The 19718-nt window shown below is 41.4% G+C and overlaps 1 protein-coding gene across 2 annotated transcripts in view; it reads right to left on the bottom strand.

The window, feature by feature from the left end:
* The window catches only part of MBOAT1 (membrane bound O-acyltransferase domain containing 1), a 71572-nt gene that overhangs the window by 30281 nt on the left and 21573 nt on the right, over positions 1–19718 (bottom strand). For both annotated transcript variants that reach the window (XM_053977891.1, XM_053977881.1), the window contains exons 2-6: positions 16949–17094; positions 16348–16425; positions 13001–13096; positions 2599–2654; positions 350–404 (exon numbers count right to left, since the gene is read on the bottom strand). In XM_053977891.1, the coding sequence (XP_053833866.1) occupies positions 350–404; positions 2599–2654; positions 13001–13096; positions 16348–16425; positions 16949–17094 (431 nt within the window). The remainder of the gene's footprint in view (positions 1–349; positions 405–2598; positions 2655–13000; positions 13097–16347; positions 16426–16948; positions 17095–19718) is intronic.

Below are 19718 nucleotides of genomic sequence, written 5' to 3'. Positions count from 1 at the left end.
CTTCAGTGCTTTACTGACTAGCACAGGTGATAAAGACAGAAGTCCTGAACCGAAGAAATAAGGACTATAAGGGAGAAGGTATGTTTGTGTAAGGAGGGTGATGACAGCAGCATTACAAAAACAAAACTTCTCAAGCAAATACAAAAAGCATGTAGGACTTTTGGCATCTCATGAACTGGAAAATAGCAGGAAACATTTCCATGGCTGGGCCACTATGTGGTCCCTGACACTGTAATGAAAAAAAAAAAAAAAAAAAAAAAAAAAAAAAAGAACAAATAACAAACAACTTAAAGAGTCAACTTCTTTGGAAGAAATTAGACACAAATCACTCAGATAATTACATCCTTACTTTACAGCAAGCCGATTTTGCTCAGCAGTGAGTTCCTCAGCTTGTCGCCCTATTCCTGGAAAGAAAAGACATATTAGATCTTTCCAAAAGGCAAACAGTAAAAGCTATTCCCAAAGCCTTATGCTTGCACCCCACAAATAAATTTCTAAAGCCATAATTTCAAAATTTCTTTGTCACAGGTGGTTTTAAAACATCTCAATCCCTAACTTCTATGTCAAGTTCTACTCTATCTCTTTACCCAGTTCCTTACCTCATTCCCCCTTTCTCACCCTGGCTACACTGTCAGGAAAACCAGCCATAGATAGCATTCCCACATACACAATGGAAGTGGCAATGCCACCAACTGGCTGCAACCCCCAACAGCCTCTACAAACTGTCCTGGGCTGGAAAAACCTCTGTTGCCAGAAGCTGCTGGCTCATTTACGCACAAGCCTCCCGCTGGCTCCTTGGTGAGAAATGGAGCATTTCACAGCAGGAGGAGTGGGCAGGGGAAGGGAAACAGGCGCTCAGGGAACAGAAGCTCCACTGGTGTGAACGAGCAGCCCAGCTGCCTGCTGCTGGAGCAAGCCTAAACAACCACATCAATAATAATCTGGAATTGTACAAGGTCCAGACTGGAAGGGTGACCTCCTGTTGAGTGCACAAGACCTTTGGGGCCAGAGGTAGCACACAGACTCAATGTCCCAGGAAAATTATGGGAAAATCTTGTGTCACGGCCAGTGGTAAACAGATACTGCTTATAGCACATACCTCAAAACCTTCACCCTAGAGCTTTAGCTGCACATACTGCAGGGAATCCCACTGGCTTCAGCAGAACTACACAGGATGAGTCACAGCACTTGATGTGGAGCATGTACACAGCTCCATGTGCAGGGCCCCAGAAGATCAGGGGCTTGGCACCAATTGACACCACTGTTCTAAACATACTAGCCATAATTACCAATACAGACACAGGACCCACATCCTAAAACGACTGCTGATAAGCTGCTCATTTACATTCTCTCTCCACTGTTTCAGTTTGTAAATACTGGGAGGGCCTGAATTTCAGAGGAACAATTAGCACTTAATTACAAAAAGAACTGGGTATTTTGTCTGTTTCCATTTACTGACAGCTGTGTTAAATTTTTACAAATACAAATTTGCCACTGATGTTTGAACTGCAAGCTGCCTTCATTTGATCAACTGCTCCATATATGGATGTTTGCAATGTAATGAGCCTTTTCCACCACCATTAATCTGTAGGATTTCTGGTCTGTTTGGAATGCTTCTGCCTCTGCTGTTGTCTTTTTCCTTTCTGTCTGGTCGTTTACCTTCAACATCCTAGATGTGTATCTTGGCTGCTGTGGAATTGCAGCAATACCTGAGCTGACTCAATTTACAGAAGAAGATAAGCCTCAGCAACATGAATGCCAACAACATGGTCAATTAGCCAAGCTTCCAGCTGTACCTATTATACCCGGGAAAAAGCATTAGATTCACTTGTGCAAACCTGGCTTGCAAATAATGCCAGACCCCCATGTGCCATCACCTAAATCTTTGCTCACAACTCTATATCAAGGCACTTATTCAGTCACCCACAGCTTGTAAGGCAGTGGGCCTCAGACCATCAGAAATTTGCACTGCAACATCAGTAGGCACAAGCAATAATGCTACTGATGACAAGCGACATTTTTAGCCTTTGCACTATACTAGACACAGGCGTTTTACAGGGAAATAATAGTGCTCTTTGTCACAGCACAGCACAAGACTGAAGACAATGTTATTTTGCTTGCAACTGTGCTTCTCTCTGCACTGGGGAAAAGCTACTGAATTCTATCTCTCCCAACTCATGGAGTATATTACCACCACATATACCAGGGCTAGCATATTTTTTGCTAAATTAACATGAATGACTGACCATATGTATCAACAGCTCTTGACTTCTGAGAATTGGTAACAGCTTCAGAGAACTTAATGGAGATGCACTGTAGCATCTAAACAGGAGATACTGGTACTAGCTAAAATCCAAATTAGGCCCCAAGGAAGTAGAATACCCAAAGGGGAAAACAGTTGTCTCTGATATTGCAAAAACAGTTTGATCCTAAAAACTGATCAAAACTTTAAGTTTCCCATTTTCCTCCATAAAGCATTTTTCTTCTTCATTTGGAACAACTCACTGAACTACATACATTCACTCCATAAATCAACCATAGAATTCACTGGTATATAAAGGCTGTCTTCAGGACATGGGAAGAGATTCCTCTTCTTACCATCGTGTAGCTGGCATGCAAGTGTTGTGATCTTCTGTGTAATTATCATCAGCGGACTATTACAAAGAAAGAAACAACAGTTACATGTCTTGTAATACAAATTATTCCCAACTTTCTCACTGAATGTCTTTATGCCTTTAAAAGGCATAACTGTATTAGCAACAAGTGGAAAACATCCAATTAAAGCTGAAGGAGGCACTCAGGCATAAGACAATTGCCTGGGTTCAAAACAAGCCCACAGTAACTTGCACTGGAATTTTTAATTGCTAAGTGCACACAAAGCCTTATTTTATATCTCCCTATCATGCAGCACTGCAAATTGTAGTTCAGAAGAAATCACACCACCAGGAAATACCAGCTTCTGCAGCCCACTGAGCTTCTTTTCAGGCAAAGACCAAATTGAATCCCCATACAACGAAACACTAGGTTACAGCAGTGCTGCTGTAACCCAACTGGCTCTTCTTACTGTTTGTTACTCTCCTATTGTCTATCTCCTCAGTGCCCTAAAAAAATGTTGACTCTGCAGATACAGATGCTTATTTCCCCACATGAATAGCTCTATCAATTAGGACTGTGTGCAAATACCAGAATAGCTGTCAGCACAGCAGTTTCCCTCTTGCTTATTGGCCATGCATCTGTGTTGTGAACAGCCTGTACAAGATACACCATCCAACTGGGAGTGTATGGGCATGTGGGATCTGGAGTCCCTGGAAAAAGGAGTTGGTTGTACCTGAGGCAGGCTTGCAGCCGCCCAGCAGCTTTGGTGCCAACTAAACATGCCACACAGAAATATCCACTACTCCCAGTAGGCCACTCATACTTCCCATATCCAGCTTTACAAAGCTTTTTGGCACTGAAGGCAAATGTGAGCTGCTGCAGCTAAGGAATGGGGGAAAAGATTAAACTCAGCTTGGTGGCATAAGGAGCTGGTTCCCACAAGGATAAAGGACACAGCCAAGAGTATTTAGAGGACAGTAAGAGGAAAGATGGGAGGAAAACTGACCAGTTCCTCCATTGGTTTAGGGTGGCACCTCAGACACGAAACCTGGTGCTGAACATCTGCAATTTGGAAGGACCCATGGCAGGCAAAGCAAGGGATGAGCACCCCATCACACTGCTTCTCCCAGTCTCTCTGCCACTGGGGACAGCAGCACAGGGTGCTCAGATCACTCACAACCACAATAGCCACAAGATGGGAATGGCTGATGAGGATACACCACTACTTTAAAAGCATGAGCTGTGATGACTGTATGTAAAACCAGTCCCACAAAAGAGATCTGCCTTCACTGAGGATTAATACAATGGGTTGTTTCTCCATTTGAGAATAAATTGACAGCATTAACCAGATGGAGGTTTCTGTTTGAACAAAAATGATGTCTTCAACCTGGAAATGAAAACTCGAGTTTGTACACATTTATTTAACTATTTACACTATTTGACTAGTATATAGAGCTTTTTTAAGAGACATAGATGATTGCCTCAAACATTACAGTTCTTCACTTTAACTACTGAAATATATTTTCTGGAACATAATTAAAGAAAAAAGTTGAGGGATTTTTTTTTTTAGTTCAAGAACTGTGTTTTTTTTCACAGATTTCTCAAGGTAAAGAAAAAAAATGTGGAACTTACATTCAGTGATGTCTCTGTCTAAAATAACAGTCAAATACTTATGTTCTACAGAGATTTTCAAGAGATTCTGGATCATCCTTAACTAAATCAACCTACTGGTTACAATCAAATGTAAACCCAATGGCTAAGGTAAACTGTTTACAACCTGATTACCTCACTAATATAAATCAAACAGATTCTCAAGATAATTCATAGGCTTAGCATGATAAACACACAAATACTGGCAAAGACATTCTTTCATTTTAAGTACTTTTTTTTTAACATTTAACATGGTTGATCTTTTTCAAGAGTCCACAAGTAATTCTGTGAGGGTAATTTGCATTTTCTACCCAAAACCAGAACATGCAATATCAGTCAATTATTTAATCAGAAACTGCTTTTATCATTTCAGAAGTACCTACTTGAACTGCCAATTAAAAAAAGTTTGCAAAAAAAATCAGAATAGGCTTAAATATACACAGAACTTGAATACATTTGTAACAGAGGGGTTTGTACAGCAGCTCTTCTTGGGTCACCTAGACCACTGAGGTCTAAGGAATGGATGGAGAAATAGACCACTGAGGGCTAAGGAATGGACAAATTCAACAATGACTTTTCACCTTCCAGCAATATTGTCAAACAGTTATTCTCAACACAATTCTCAAGAAAAGTGATTTATAAGCCATTTTTACCATTATCTTCAACATCCTGTTTCTCAAAGTAGATTTTCCAAGACAAAATTTAGCTTTGCTTTCAAAGATACATAAATCCTAATCCTTTAAAAGGAAGATTTTTTTAATCCTTAGGAGATACAGAGGCTGTCACTGAATCAAGCAGTTTTATTGCAATAAACACAAATTTTTATTTTGAAAGTGTTTGACCTTTTTAGCTTTATGGGGGAACATTAACACTTGCTTCAAATTGCTTCAATTTGTTGCATACGTTTCTTATGGGAAGCACTTCACACCAATATTGAAGTGGGCAACTTTAAACCTCAGGCTCTAAGCCAAAACTATATGACTTCAAGTGTCTAAATTTAGACACTTGTCTTAGACAAGGCCCCCATGGTAAACCAGAGAGAACCAAAATGCAAACAATCCGAGGGCAGCAGGAGTAAAGCCTGCACTGAAGTCATACTACATATAAACACAGAGGAGAGAGGCTCTCCTCATCTATATTAGGAATTCATTGCCTCATTAATGGCACATTGTAAGCCAACAGAACAAGTCAGCCTTTCCTGCACTTTCATCAGAAAAGATGGACAGTCTTTCTCCCTCAAATCTCCCAGCTCCACAGGAGACAAGGGATAACAAAAGTGACATGTCTCTCAAGGCGAGTGGGAAGGAGGTAACATTAGATACCTCCTGTTCTCCCTTCTGACATCATCATATTACATGTCATACATATTTTCCAGAGTGGCTGGAAAGTGGCCCAGCAGAAAAGGACCTGGGGGGTGCTGGTCAACAGCCAGCTGAACAGGAGCCAGCATGTGCCCAGGTGGCCAAGAAGGCCAGTGACATCCTGGTCTGTATCTGCATGGCCAGCAGGACCAGGGCAGTGATTGTCCCTCTGTACTCAGCACCGCCGAGGCCACACCTCCAATCCTGTGCTCAGTTCAATTAAGAGGACAATGAGGGACTGCAGCATGAGACCAAAGAAGGGCAACGGAGCTGGGGAAGGGTCTGAAGCACAAGTCTAATGATGAGTGACTGAGGGAACTGGGATTGTTTAGTCTGGAGAAAAGAAAAGAGGTTCAGGGGGGACCTTATTGCTCTTTACAGCTGCCTGAGGATGTAGACAGGTGGGAGTTGGTCTCTTCTCTTGAGCTGCACCAGGGCAGGTTTAGGTTAGACATCTAAGGAAAATTTTTACAGAAAGAGTGATTAGACATTGGAATGCACTGCCCAGGGAAGTGGTGGAGTCACCGTCCCTGGAGATGTTTAAGGAACGACTGGATGTGGCACAAAGTGCCATAGTCTAGTTGACATGGTAGCGATCGATCATAAGTTGGACTTGATGATCTCAGAGATCTTTTTCAACCTAACTGATTCTGTGATCTCTTTTCTACCCTGCTCAGGTAGGTGGAAAACGCTGTAGAGTGTAGAGTGCTGTAGAGTGGCAACAGGATGACACACACTAAATCTTGCACAAGATCAGTGTCAGGTATCAGCCAACATTTCACACAAAGGGTAAGCAATCTTTCAGGTGAACAAGGAGCATTCTCCTCCCTCCTCTCCTCCTGCCCACCGTTCCCCACTGACTTGATCTCAGGGGGACCATGTCTTTGCTGCAGGAAAAGGCAGAGCACAACAAAATAATGACATTACTGGAACTCTCCCTTAAGGGTGGGGAGGGGGGAGGGAAGTATCATAAATTCCTAAACATGTGAGTTTTGATTATTAAAACTTTGAATTACCAGAGTATTGAATTACCATTTCTATTCAGCCTTTCAGGCAAGCTGTAACTTTAAACAGCAATAAAACATTGAGTAAGTTAATATATTAAATCAGCACCATATCACATACAGTCAACCGTTTCCAACATGATACTATTTTAACCCTTAGACTCTACTGGAAAAAGTCAATAGTGCTAAAAATAAGAAGGGAAGTTAACAAAACTATAAACCTCCCAACCCCTCTTCTTACTCCCAAATTTTGCGATGCACAGGTTTTTGGAGGGGAGCAATTAGGTTGGATTCAAAAAGAAAATCTACCTACTACAGATGAAGCACAAAGACTTATTCCTAGGAAGGAAGCATTTGAAATAAAACACATTTAGAAGCCTAAATAACTTGCAATCCATCACATTTGAACACCTACCGACTGCTTTGCAGCCACATGCTGAGTGGTGATTCCACACCCTCTTAATCTGTCCTATTAAGCACTACAGATACAAACTACCACAAAAACAGAGAATCTGATTTATGTGTGGTGTGATTTCCCCTCCTTTCCCATGTTTTATATATTGGCTATGAGTTTAATCTTAGGTTGTAGCTGCGCAGTACCTCTTACACACAAGTCATAGTGGCCAACTTTTAATTTAAAAAAAAATCAAGAAATTGACCCAAGGACAATTTTATTTTTCAAGGCATCTAACGTAAGGTAAAGACAGCTTTGGGTTTTTGTTTACCTCACATTAGATGCCTTGAAAAATAACACAAGACTAAGATACAACCATTTACAGAGAATGCTCAATTGAGGGGTTTACTCCCCTAAATAAACTCTTCCAAATGAAAACATATCAGTGACTATAAATTTTAAATACAGCTTGCCCCAATGCAATAAATTTGCCAGAAGCACAGGCCAGTGGAAGTAAAGATGCTTTGTTTGTAAACTGCTGTGGGGGTCCTCACTGCATCACAGGCTGGTTTCTGCACTGAGTAAGTTTCAAGGCTTACGAGAGAAAAGATGTTTTCCAAGCACAGTCTGCTTGACCTTAGGTAATCCCGTGGAGAAGTCTGGCACACGCTTGCTAGAAATAGTTTCCACTGACCTGATTTCACTAAGAGAGGAGGTGGAGTCCAAAGGCTCATAGCAGACAAGACTCCAAAACAGAGAACATGTATTTCAGGGTTACCTCTGCAGTGCTGAAGCCATGACAAGAAGTTCACACAGTCACACCCTGCTGTGACAGTAACCATTGCTGACAAGGGGATAGCCAAGCTGGCAGTGAGCTTGTACTTTTGCTTTCAACAGTAAAAGGAAGAAGTACTGAAGTACATCAGAGGAAAAACACTTCTCTAAACACACTTGCCACCTCCAAAGCAACTTACAGTTTCCTTCATGTGATGTGTTGCCTTTTTGTGTGTGTGTGTTTGTGAAGTATTTCTTAAGCCTTCATGATAGAAGCATTTCATTTAAAAGAGTGTTTACTTCTGGAGAAGTGTCCAGGGATGTACTAGATGTGAGGAGCTCTCTAGTAGTGATAGACTGCTTGAAATCTGCCTAGTTCCCACACAGCAGTTCTTGCAGGGCTCCTGTGAATCCAATGATAAGTGATCTCAGGGCTGTTTCCAGTGGACAAGCACCCAGCTGAGCAGCAAAGCAGCAAGCAGGCATGGAAAACAGACTGACCACCCCCCCACCCCCTTACTCACCCTGCACCTGCACTGCAGTGCACTGCTGCACTGCCTCTGGGGACCAGCTGCACACCAGGATTACCCAGCACTGCAGGAACAGACACTGCAGCATTATACTGCATGTCATACATTTAGAAGAGAAAAAAATAAAAATAACCAACTGAACTTGCAGGACCAGACAACGTTTCTGCTCTGTGTTTTCACATGGTAACATCTATCCTTGCTTTCATTAGCAAATGTATTTCCTTTGTGAAAAACAGCCGCTGTACTTTTATTCCTTCCTTTTGTGGTTGAAACTAGAAGCCACTGAGAGAGGAAAAAAACAGCAACAAAGACCTAACCACCCAGCAAAAATTTACTGCCTGAAGTGACACTTGTTACTGAAGCATCTGCTTATATATATGGCTTTTTGAGAGGGTTCTCTCAACAGTCATCTCTTTCTAGGTGGTTTGCTGAGAATGCTGCTTCTGCTGCTCTGCATTTGGGATAGTGCAAACACAAAGGTGGTGCCTGGAGAGTGATGTCCACCAAAGCATTTGTGCCAGAGCTATAGATTTTACAAATGTGGGGTGGAAAACTGCTCAAGTCTCCCAGATACTTCAGCTATGGTCTCTCTAAGACCAACAGAAGATTGAACACTGTGTATGGTGACCTTCACGAAACTGAGTTTCTCTTCCGTAAGGAATGGCAGCAAGAATTATAGAATCATTAAGACTAGAAAAGACCTCTAGGATCATTTAGTCCAACTGTTAACCCAGCACTGCCATCTTCACCACTAAACCATGTTCTTAAGTGCCATAACTGCATCTTTTTTGAACACTTCCAGGGATGGTGACTCCACCACTTCCCTGAGCAGCCTGTTCCAATGCTTGGAAACACTTTCCATGAAGAAACTCTTCCTAAAAGCCAATCTAAATCTCTCCTGGTATAACCTAGTATAACCTGAGGCCATTTCCTCTTGTCCTGTCACTTGTTATATAGGAGAAGTGACTTACCCCAACCTTGCTACAACCACCTTTCAAGCAGCTGTAAAGAGTGATAAGGTCCCTCCTGTTCTCCAGGCTACATAACCCCAGATCTCTCAGCCACTACTCATATATGAAAGAAACTCCCGTTCTCCAGGATCATTCTCTGACATTTCACTGAATAACCTGGAATATTAGGAAATTTTGCTCAGACACTGCAAGAACTCAAAGAGGAAATTAAAAAGCTCTATGGCCCTAATCAAGCAAAAGATTGAAACAGACACAAATTCCATACCTTCTGAATTTTATCTGGATGATCATGTCCATCTTGCATTTGGTCATGAAGCTTGCTAGACTGAAACCCTATCTACTACTACTTTCCAAAAATCAGTATCAAGATTTCTTATTACAAACTAGTTTTCCCTAAAGCTATCATATTGCTATACTCAATCTGACCCTGTGATACAAAGGGAAAAAACAAAACTGTATGATATTATTACTGTTTTTATGAAGTTCTATAGGCAGGCAACTTACCAGCATAATCCTCTTAGCATAAAGAAGAAGAAATAAGAGAGAGAAAGAGTTAGGATTTAGTTTTTCCAGGTACAATGTACAAATGTCATGGCAAACCAAGCAAAATAAAACATGCATGTTTCTCTCAAAGATTGATATGAATTAAGGGAGAAGCACAGGATTCAGTCACTCTACAATTAGCATTCAAAAACAAATAGGATTTTTGAGGAAGTAGTAAAAAGAAAATTCCTAAATTATATCATCACTTATTTGAGATAATATAACTGAAAGAAATTTGATAAAATATATACACATTTTTTTAAAATAATTAAAATTTAAGTGCAGCAAGCTGGAAATTGTTTTCCTTAAAACCTGGCAGTAGTTTAAAAAAAGCAACGAGTTTTTCCTTAAGTACTATGCAATACATGAAAAATTCTTAAATCAAGAAATAGCTGCAAGCAGCCTGAATACAGTTTTGACAATGGGACTCAGTGACCAAACCTCCCCTTTTCAGGTGTTAAGAATTAACTAGTCACCAGCAGGTAAGAAGTCCCTTATTTCTTATTTTGTAACCTGGAAGTGATATGCCACAGGTTGATCTTTCATTTTCCAGTTTGCTTAAGATATGACTCAAAAATTACCTTCTCCATCTCTACCTGCATTTTACAAGCTCTGTTCTCAAAATGGGAGGGCTCCAAACAAATAGCATGGCCAACTATTAGTAAAAACACCCCAAAAATGTATTTGCAAGTACACTTCAAGAGGGTTATGCATGCAAGTTGTTAATTGCACAAGGCAGATCAAGAGAGCAAATGACAGATGCTGGCTTTCAGCACTGCCACTGGGAAATACTCAATGGCTCATCACTTCAGGGAATTGACACTGGAAACTGATGGCAATAGAACTGGTTATGTGCCTATTTGATATGGATTAAAACTGCCTCCTTGCAACCAGATATCACCAGACTTAGGGTATACTGAAACCTCAAACGCAAGTCAGCAGCTGATAGGTTTTTTGTTGCATCTTAAAGATTCCTCCAAATACAGTGTCTGGCCTTCTCAACATGTATCCCCAGCCACATTCACCCAAAACGGTGGGAGGCCCAAGGGAGATGGGTACAGCTCCATGGTTCAGTCTGACGCATTACAGAAACCCTGAGGGAGAACTTTAATGCCATCCTCTCAGCCAGACCCTGTCTTAATGATTCCCTATTACCACATGCAACAGATGAGGAACAATTAAATATGGGAGAACAAACAAGAGGAGGTTCAGTTGCTGCTCATACATAGTAAAACTTTGTCCAGGGAGTATATTTTGGCTCTCTGGGTCATTACATCTGTTCAGGTATGGGCAAAAAGCTTCAATAGGCACATATTTACAGCTGAAGAAAACAGGTTTTAAGACAGATTTATGAGGATGATCTGGGTTTCAACACTTTGGATTGCAAGTTTTTATTGATATCACTACAGTATTTTTATTTATTCTTAGCTTTTAAAATATACCTGAAGGTGCAATTCATACCTGTAGTACATTTTCCACTTGTTTACTACTTGGTAGTTTTATTTTTGACTGAAGTTTAGGAATTGGTGTGTATCTTGAAGCATCAAGTCAAAATCAAATAACAGAGTAATTTCAAGCATTTTTTTTCACTACCATTATTATCCTCAAGCTCATAATTAAATAAGAGTAGTTACTTTTCCATCAAGGGAGCAGAGAGCACTACCTAATCCATAACAAACAGCCCCCATTCCTCTTCTTTTACCCCCAGTCTCAGCTGGATCTTTATTGAATGTATTCAGAGAGAGAGAGAGAGTTAATATGTGCATTTCTGAACACAGTATTCAGAAAAGCATGATCTCTCTCATTTCTCTCTCTGTCTCTGTCTCTTACACACACTGAGCTATAGCATTCCAATCCCATTTATAGCCTTCTTGGTATGACATGCTCTTTGAGGACATGCTTTTGTGTATTAAAAGAACTGCAGAAAAAATTACAGAACTAAATATCTTTAAACATATAAGTTCCCATTACTGCAGCCTCCTTAAAAAAAAAAACAAACCTCAGGAGTTTGAGAGAAACTTCCCCTCCACCACCTGAAGTTTAATTAAATGCTGAAACCCACCACCTCAAAGAGAGAGACACGGGCACAAAGACAGCAAAGAGCTTCATTCTCCTACTCTGTGCCTGTAAGATGAAAGAGACTTGGAAGAGTTGTGTAAAACTTACTGTGTGAGTTTACAGAAATTTTTCATGGTATGTTACTAATTACTGTGCTTTCAGACATTCAATTGAACAAGTGGAATACAGATTAACACACTGGTTTTAAATCACACAAAAGCATACCTTCCTCTCACAAACAAAGCACATAGGGTTAGCTGTCTCTATCTCTGCAAAGCATCCTCCACTGCTTCTCTGAGTGAAATCAGAGACTACAGCATGTATGAAAACCATTTCACACATATCCCAGCATACAAAAAGTTGTGCTATCTAAGCAGCAGTCACAAGCTGGCCCCATCAGAGAACCAGTGCTGACAACCCGAGCTGATCTCTTGTCTCTCTGCCTGGGTTACTCACCCAGCTCCACCAGCAACTCACCCCTGCCCAAGTCCTGCCCTCACACCCTGGAGAGACTGGGCTGGGAAACACCTTCCCAGCTGGGGCTTCAAGATAAATCACAATGGAGGAAAAAAGACACAGAGCTGACAGCTGTGCCTAGAGGGACAGCTCTGGAGGGAGAACAGCCCACCCCACCTCTCAGGGCAGACCACCAGGGAGCAGAGCATCAGCCACTTAAGTCACTCCTAGAGCTCCAGGGAGAGACTGCCCAACTTATCCTTCCAGGCTGCTCCGCAGGGAAACCTGGCTAGCTAACTAAGCTCTACCTTCCCAACTACACAGCCTATAGAAGGAAAACAGTAGAAAAAACGAATCAGTACAAAAGTCATACAGTGCTTCTTCCTTTTTTAAAAAACAAAACCAAAACCCAAACCCCCCCAAAAAAAAACCAAAAAAAAAACCCAAACCAAACCAAACAAAAAAAAAAAAAAAAAAAAAAAAAAAAAAAAACCACAAAAAAAAAAACCACCCAAACACAAAACAAAATGAACCCCAACAAAACCCCAAAGATCACAACAAAAGCCTCAGAAAAAGCTTAAGGGAAACAAAATTTCAGGTACTCCACAGATCTAACATCAATTAATACTGATTGACACAGGAACCAGTTTGCAGACTCACTCACCCGGAAAAATCTGTAGTGAGAATACCATAATGAAATATGTATATTCGGCTTATGTGGCATAGCGTGAGGTATCCCATAGCTACAACAAAGGAGTACCTAAAAACATAACACACAGAACACATAGTTATCAACATAAGTACCAACAAGAACTAGAATCACTCAAATTGGGTTGGGCTTGTTTCGATTTTTTCAAATCAGATTGTTAAAAAGTCTGGAGCTATGCTAAAACACCTGGAAGAAATTCTCAAAGGGGGCTGATGATTTTGTGTACTCAGCTGAAACCTTACAGAGGTGTCTCCTCATTCTGGAGATAGGGAAAAATAGAAGAAGAAATAGGATCAGTTCAAGTTGCAAAATTGAATTTTCAAAGCTCCCATCTTCACATATTATTTTAAAATTTCTGTCCAACTTAAGTATTTGAAACCAGATGATAGATACTGTATGCCATTCACTGAAGTTATCCACTGCATTTTTGTCTGTAAATGTTCTTTATTTGCAACTCTTCCTCAGATCTAGCAAAGACTAATATATTTCAAGCTTAAGGTATTCTCTCTCTCATGATTTTATATAAAGGCAGATGATGGCACATAGCCCAGTCTTTTCAGCTCTCCATACTGAAGCACACCATCTTCCAGAAAAATCATAGAATCTGATAGATTGGAAAGGACCTAGAAGATCACTTCAGAAGCATTCCTTAGGAAGGATGTGACAAATTCACTCTGCATTGCAAGATGATAGCACACTTCTGTTGGGCAGGGCAGGAGCATGATTCTACCTTAACAGCTGAACAGTCTGAAGACTGACAATATTGCAGTGTCTGCATGGGCAGATGCAGCCTTTCATACAAGTAACTTCTCCCGGTATTTACATGAGCAAGGAAGATGATACTGGGGAGGAAAGAAGTGGATGGATGTTTGGAGACAGACTGACACATGAAGCAAATTACACTGTGCAATGGAGAACTAGGACACCAGAACGAAAGGCTGGCACCACGTGGACAGGCCAGGACCAGGTCTACTGGTGTCCTCCATAGCAGAGGTTATCCATATAGGAGAGAAGAGGCAAAGACCAACAGACTACAGAAGGAAATGGCACATCCTGCATGCCTGGTAGGGCTGAGCCTCGGGAGGCTGGTCAGCACACACTGCCAAGAAGGGTTCTCCACAGACCCATGAGAGCATCCACCACAGGGGAGAACTAAAGGTGAAATCAGACAAGAGGATCAGGCAGCAGACAACTGAAAAAGAGCCAGACCTTCATCAAATTATGGTTGGTTTTTAAATAAATGAGTTTTCCTCCCTGGGGGTTAATAAACTGCAGTGTGAGTGACAGTGATGAATCACAAGGCGACCCACAGCAAACAGCCGGATGAAAGGCAGACTGAAGGGACATGACAGATTCTTCAGGAGATTCAGAGTAGAACTTATCGCATTTTATCTGGGTCAGGCATCTAGTCCTGCCTCAGCAAGGTCCTTGGTTTCTCCTCTCATCAACGGAGAATGGAAAGCATCCATCCAAAGGCAAATCACCCAGTTCAGACATGTAACAGTGAGAGGCAGGATGAAGCATCTAAAATAAGCCCCCATGCTGAGGTGTAAAGCACTTAGATTGAAACAGGTGGCAAGCAGGGAGAGATACACTGAACTGCTCCTAATGCTGGATTAATTTGTCTATTTATAAGCCTTGAAGGCTAGCAGCTTCATCAGAGAGCAAAGTAGCAAAAAATAACCAGGGAAAAGAGTATGAAGGTTAAATTATGCAGTTTATTTAATTTGTTCTCTTCCACTGTGTTTTTTCTGGGGGAATAAAGAGCCAAGTCTTGAAGCACCACTCTGAGGGATCTGTTCCCCTGTATGAACAGGTGGAGACCTTAAAGTGGCCTTGTTCTAGCTTACTCTCAACTGGTTTGATTACATTGTTACTTTGCCAAAATTAATAATGTTGATGCACTTTGAGTCACACTGCTGTGGCTAGTAGAATATAATAGAAAAGTCCTAACCCAATCCTCCCTCAGAACTCCTGAGGTTTTTCAGCACATTGGATGGGCATTTCACATTGACTCAAATCAGCACGTGACTGTCTTGCAGCAGTGGGTGACATTATACGAACTGGCTTGATTTGTATTTCAGTATAAAGCTATTTTGTTGTTAGCCACTGCAATTAATTGGCTAAAGAGGAAGAGTGAGGGGGTTTCCCGTTGAAGCTGTGTCCTTTTCCTTAACACCACCCCAAGTTGTCTGGGAAGATGTAAATAACTAGTGGATGATTCCTTTGTAGACTTGGTTCTTCTGATCTACAGCCACTAACTCCTGCATTTCCCTCAAGACATGCAGGACATGCAGAGACAACGACCAGGAAACCATACTACAGATTTTTAACACCTTTTTATTTTGGTCTCTGGATGGCATTTCTTTAACTAACATTGTCCAATTACCTTTCTTTTTTATGACATTATTAATTACCTCTAGACTTATGGGCTTTGCACACTGTGAGAGGGTGGAAAAAATACCTCGTTAATACCCCATCTTGCTGGTGCAAAATGCTAGTAACTGCTCTAGACAGGATTGTTTTTTACAGTTCACATTTCTAAATAATATTAGCAAAATCATAAGTAGGGTTCCCATTTAGAGAGGGAAAAAAAGGAAGGTGAGAGAATTATCTGACCAGATTCTTGACAGCCCTGGCCTTGAAGGCAAGTGAAGAAAGGGTTTCCATTACCCAGCCCAGATTTATGTGGATTCTGAGCATTCAGCAGCAGCTACAGAGACAGTCAGACAGTGCAGAGACAGAAAACACCTGTCACACACCCAAACCATAAGCTTCTACTTTAAGCAATAACAGTTCTGATATTTTCTACTTTTTCACAAAGCCCAGTACCAAAAGCAAGACCTCATTTTGTGGATCACTAAGCTAAGCTGCCTCAGTGACCTTATTTGAACAACCTAACTCGAGAATAAGTGGAAAATACCTAAAGGCCAAACAGTAAGGGGGAAAACACATTAAAAAGGATTATCAAATGCAATCTGGAAGAATACAAGACCAAGGAGAACATGACTTCATTATGTTTAAGAAATCAAAGGTTTGTCCATAAATTATTATGCCTGCAAAAGTCAAATTTTGAAGCCGGCAATTTCATAGGAAAATGCAATACATCAACCCAAAAAAAACCACAAATTGAGATTACAGCTGCTTCTGTAACTCCATGAACAAAGTTCCTGCAAGTAACTGGGAAAGAAAAGAAGGGAAGGAAAGAAGAGAAGGTGGTTCTAAAAACTCCTCACGATTCTCCCTGAAAGCAGAGGAGTTATCAGAGGGGCAGCTGCAGACTTGCAGCCGCATCAGCTCACCTGTGGATGTTGGGAATACTCGCCATATTCATAATGCCATAGCTCATCATCACCAGGACAAAAAGATGAATGGAATACCTTGAAGACAACAAAGTGAGTATTTAGATAATTTCTATTTTACCTGGAAGTGCTGGCAGTTCAGAGCAAGAGAATATTTTTCCATGCAACTGACATCAATGTGATGTCATATCAGGGTACCAGTAAACCTGGATTACCACAGGACATCTTTATAGCCTGACTATCCAACACAAGCTGATACTTATTAAAAAGATATTATCCGTATGTTTAACTGAAAGAGTAGCCTGGCTCAAAGTGCACATTCAAGTTGGATACATCTTTTCCAGAAGAGGTATCTTCACAGCAGACTGTTGTGGCCTTAACTTCCAGAACAAACATCACAAATTAAATTAAATACTTCACTTAAAAATACTTTAATGAGTCATTCCACTTTGAGGGTTTGGAATGGTTATGTTGGTTAGGATATTTTTTTTAAGGTAGCATTAAGAGCCTTCAGATTAAAAAGATCTTATCCAAAAAAGCTGATATGAAGTTTAAAATTATTTTTACCCAAGGCTTGTCTAAATGGTGACTAAATACTCACCACCCAAAGCAGAAGACAGCAAAGTATATTCCAAAGAGGGTGGCAAATGCATGGCGAACAGCAGAGCTGGCATGACTGGGACTCAAGTAAATACGAAACCAAAATGCAGCCAAAAGTGCAAACAGCTGACAGGCTACAAAATTGATCTGTAAAAGACAAGAAAAACAAAAAAGGGTTTTGATTCTTGGAGGAGGAGGAGGGGGAGGATTCTCTCTGTTCTCAGAACAATTAAGAGCAGAGGTAAGAAAAGAGGGGGAAATCGTGAGCTATGAATCTTTTGTTTCTCAGCATTCTCACTTGCGAACTAGTGTGGTAACTTTTCTTGGCCAGTGACAGAAGGGATTAAGCAGGCACACAGCCACCCAGAACCAGATGAGGAAGGTCAGGCTCCAGCTACTCCAGGGTGCTGGTGGGGCTCTGGTGGTTCTCTCTCATCGGAGGAAGGCTCTGCTCTGCTGCCAGCCTGGCCCAGGTGCAGGGCACATCATTCCCCTTCTCAGTCCTCTTGGCAAGAGGCAGGGGCCAGGAAGCAGTCTGGGGACTCTGAAATATTACCCAGTACCTGACTCTCCCCCATCCCAACACAAGCGCAAAATCAACAATCCTGATATGACACTCACACTAGCAGTGAGAACAGGGCAGCTGCCTTAGCTGAATTCCTCCACTCCATAGCATCTTCCACACAGACCTTCCAACTTCCCATTGTTTTGTGGTTTGAGTGCAAAGAAAACAACTTTGCTCTACCATCAAGCAGACATCTAAAGGAATGTGCTTCTCAAATGTTCTTTGGCTACTGCATGTGAAAATCAGTCTGGCCTCGATGCAAGGAGGTAGTGATGGAAGTGGGAGCACAAGACATGCAGAGGGCAAAGAGTACAGGAATAGAGGCTACTCTTGTCAGACACAAGGACAAGCAAAAGCTTCAGTGTCCTCCAGAGAAAAACTGACATCACGCTGCCTTCTTCAAGTCACCTTCTCTTTGACAGCCTCAGCAAAAATCCCAGAAGTCAGAGGAAAAACAGATCAAAGTCAGAGGCAAAACAAAGCCAGAAGCTGTGTCTAACAGAGCAAATGCACCACTGGGATACAATATCCTTAAGTCCAGCCTGGACCCTGGACAGCTGCAGGAAAATTCATTTATTCAGACACAGTGTCACAGTCCTGTTTTGGGGGTTTGTTTGTTTGTTTTTGTTTGGGTTTTTTTTTCTTTTTAATCTTTTGGGTTTTTTTTCGTTAATTCACCCTGAGCTCTCCAGCAGCAAGTCATCCCAGACCAAGCAAAACTAAGCAGGCTGCAACATTTAAGCAATCACTTGGATTAGAGGATTATCCGAAGCTATCAGTCCAGGACAGGATAATACATCTCACTCGGAAATGCTCTGACATGCTGGCTGTCCAGGGCTGGTTGGATTCTGCCAGGCTTCTTGTCAAAAACATTTACAATGTGTTTAACAAGATACTATAGCCCCAAAGTGCTTTTATTCTGGTGGACTACATCCAACATAGTGTTAGCTGTTCATGCAAATGCTTCCATTAAAGGTTTGTTGGCTTCATTGGTGCAGTTGCTTTATTTCAGTGATGCAGGCAGTCATGCAATAGAAAAATGCAATAATTTAAATATTTAGGCATGCTGAATTCTAGTTGTTTGGAGCAGAGACAATATCAATTTATTTCTTGCTCATGCAAGCAACCAGCATTTATAATAAATAGTATCACAGAATTATAACCAAAGCAAGCAATTCTCATTTTTAGTGCAAGATCTATAAAACAAAAAGAACAAAATAACGTAACTGCACTGGCCTCACAAAACCCTGATGCTGTAAGCCCTGAACTTGTCTGTTACCATAGAGTTACATTCAAATTCTAACACCTTGCTCCCACCCTTCCACAGACAGAGGTGCAGCAGAAACCACTGAAGCTCCTACAGGGCTGCTCTGATTGCATGCTTTCCAAGCAAGCTCCCAAGACTGATGAGTGCCAACTCATCAGTGCCAATTCAATGAACCTCAAACCCCCCTCATCCTGCTCCAACTCAGGGTCACACTGGTACATCCAGTGCAGCTCAACTCTGTGGCATGCAGAGCTTCTCTGATCTGGTATGAAGAAGGAAAGTGCAAAGACTCACAGAAACTGACTTGGCTGATTATTTGAAAGACAATGCCCCCCTCTGCGCAGTGCCACTCACAGAAATTTTGCACCAGTAAAAGCCATCACAATAAGCAGGCATTTGCTCTTTACTTTCATCCAGCTCTTGTAGGCCCAGTTCGAGATGTTAAGGATGCTGGGATCTCAGAGGTTCACACACAGAGCGTAAGGAAAGTGCAAGACCCCAGAGCAGACACACTTGTAACATTATTTAAACAGCTAAGGTAGGGAATGATAGTGGCAGGAGCAGCAAAAAAGCAGCTGCGAATTCATCACAATAACATCCAGCGAAGGCAGCTCAGCAGACTCACACACATGTGCTCTTGCTTGCCCTGTCCTTTGAGTGTGTGTTACCTGTGCTACCAACCATGCCACTGTCACGCCTTCATTTTTTTGTGCAAATTAACCAAGACAATTGACCAAGACTCTGTGCTCTTTTTCAAGGGTCAGTGCAAAGCCTCATACCAAATCAAAACATCGCTCTTATGTTTCAATGAGTTTTTGGTTTATAAGGATTGTTTCTGCAGAGCAGCCAAACATCACAGACCCAATGCACTCAGCAAGCAATAATCTGGCAATAGACCACATTTGCTCTACACACAGGAATAGAGGGACATAATAGCTT

This window comes from Vidua macroura, chromosome 1 (genome assembly GCF_024509145.1).
Source record: "Vidua macroura isolate BioBank_ID:100142 chromosome 1, ASM2450914v1, whole genome shotgun sequence".
Lineage (NCBI taxonomy): Eukaryota > Metazoa > Chordata > Aves > Passeriformes > Viduidae > Vidua > Vidua macroura.
This window is presented reverse-complemented; position numbering and strand designations above follow the sequence as displayed.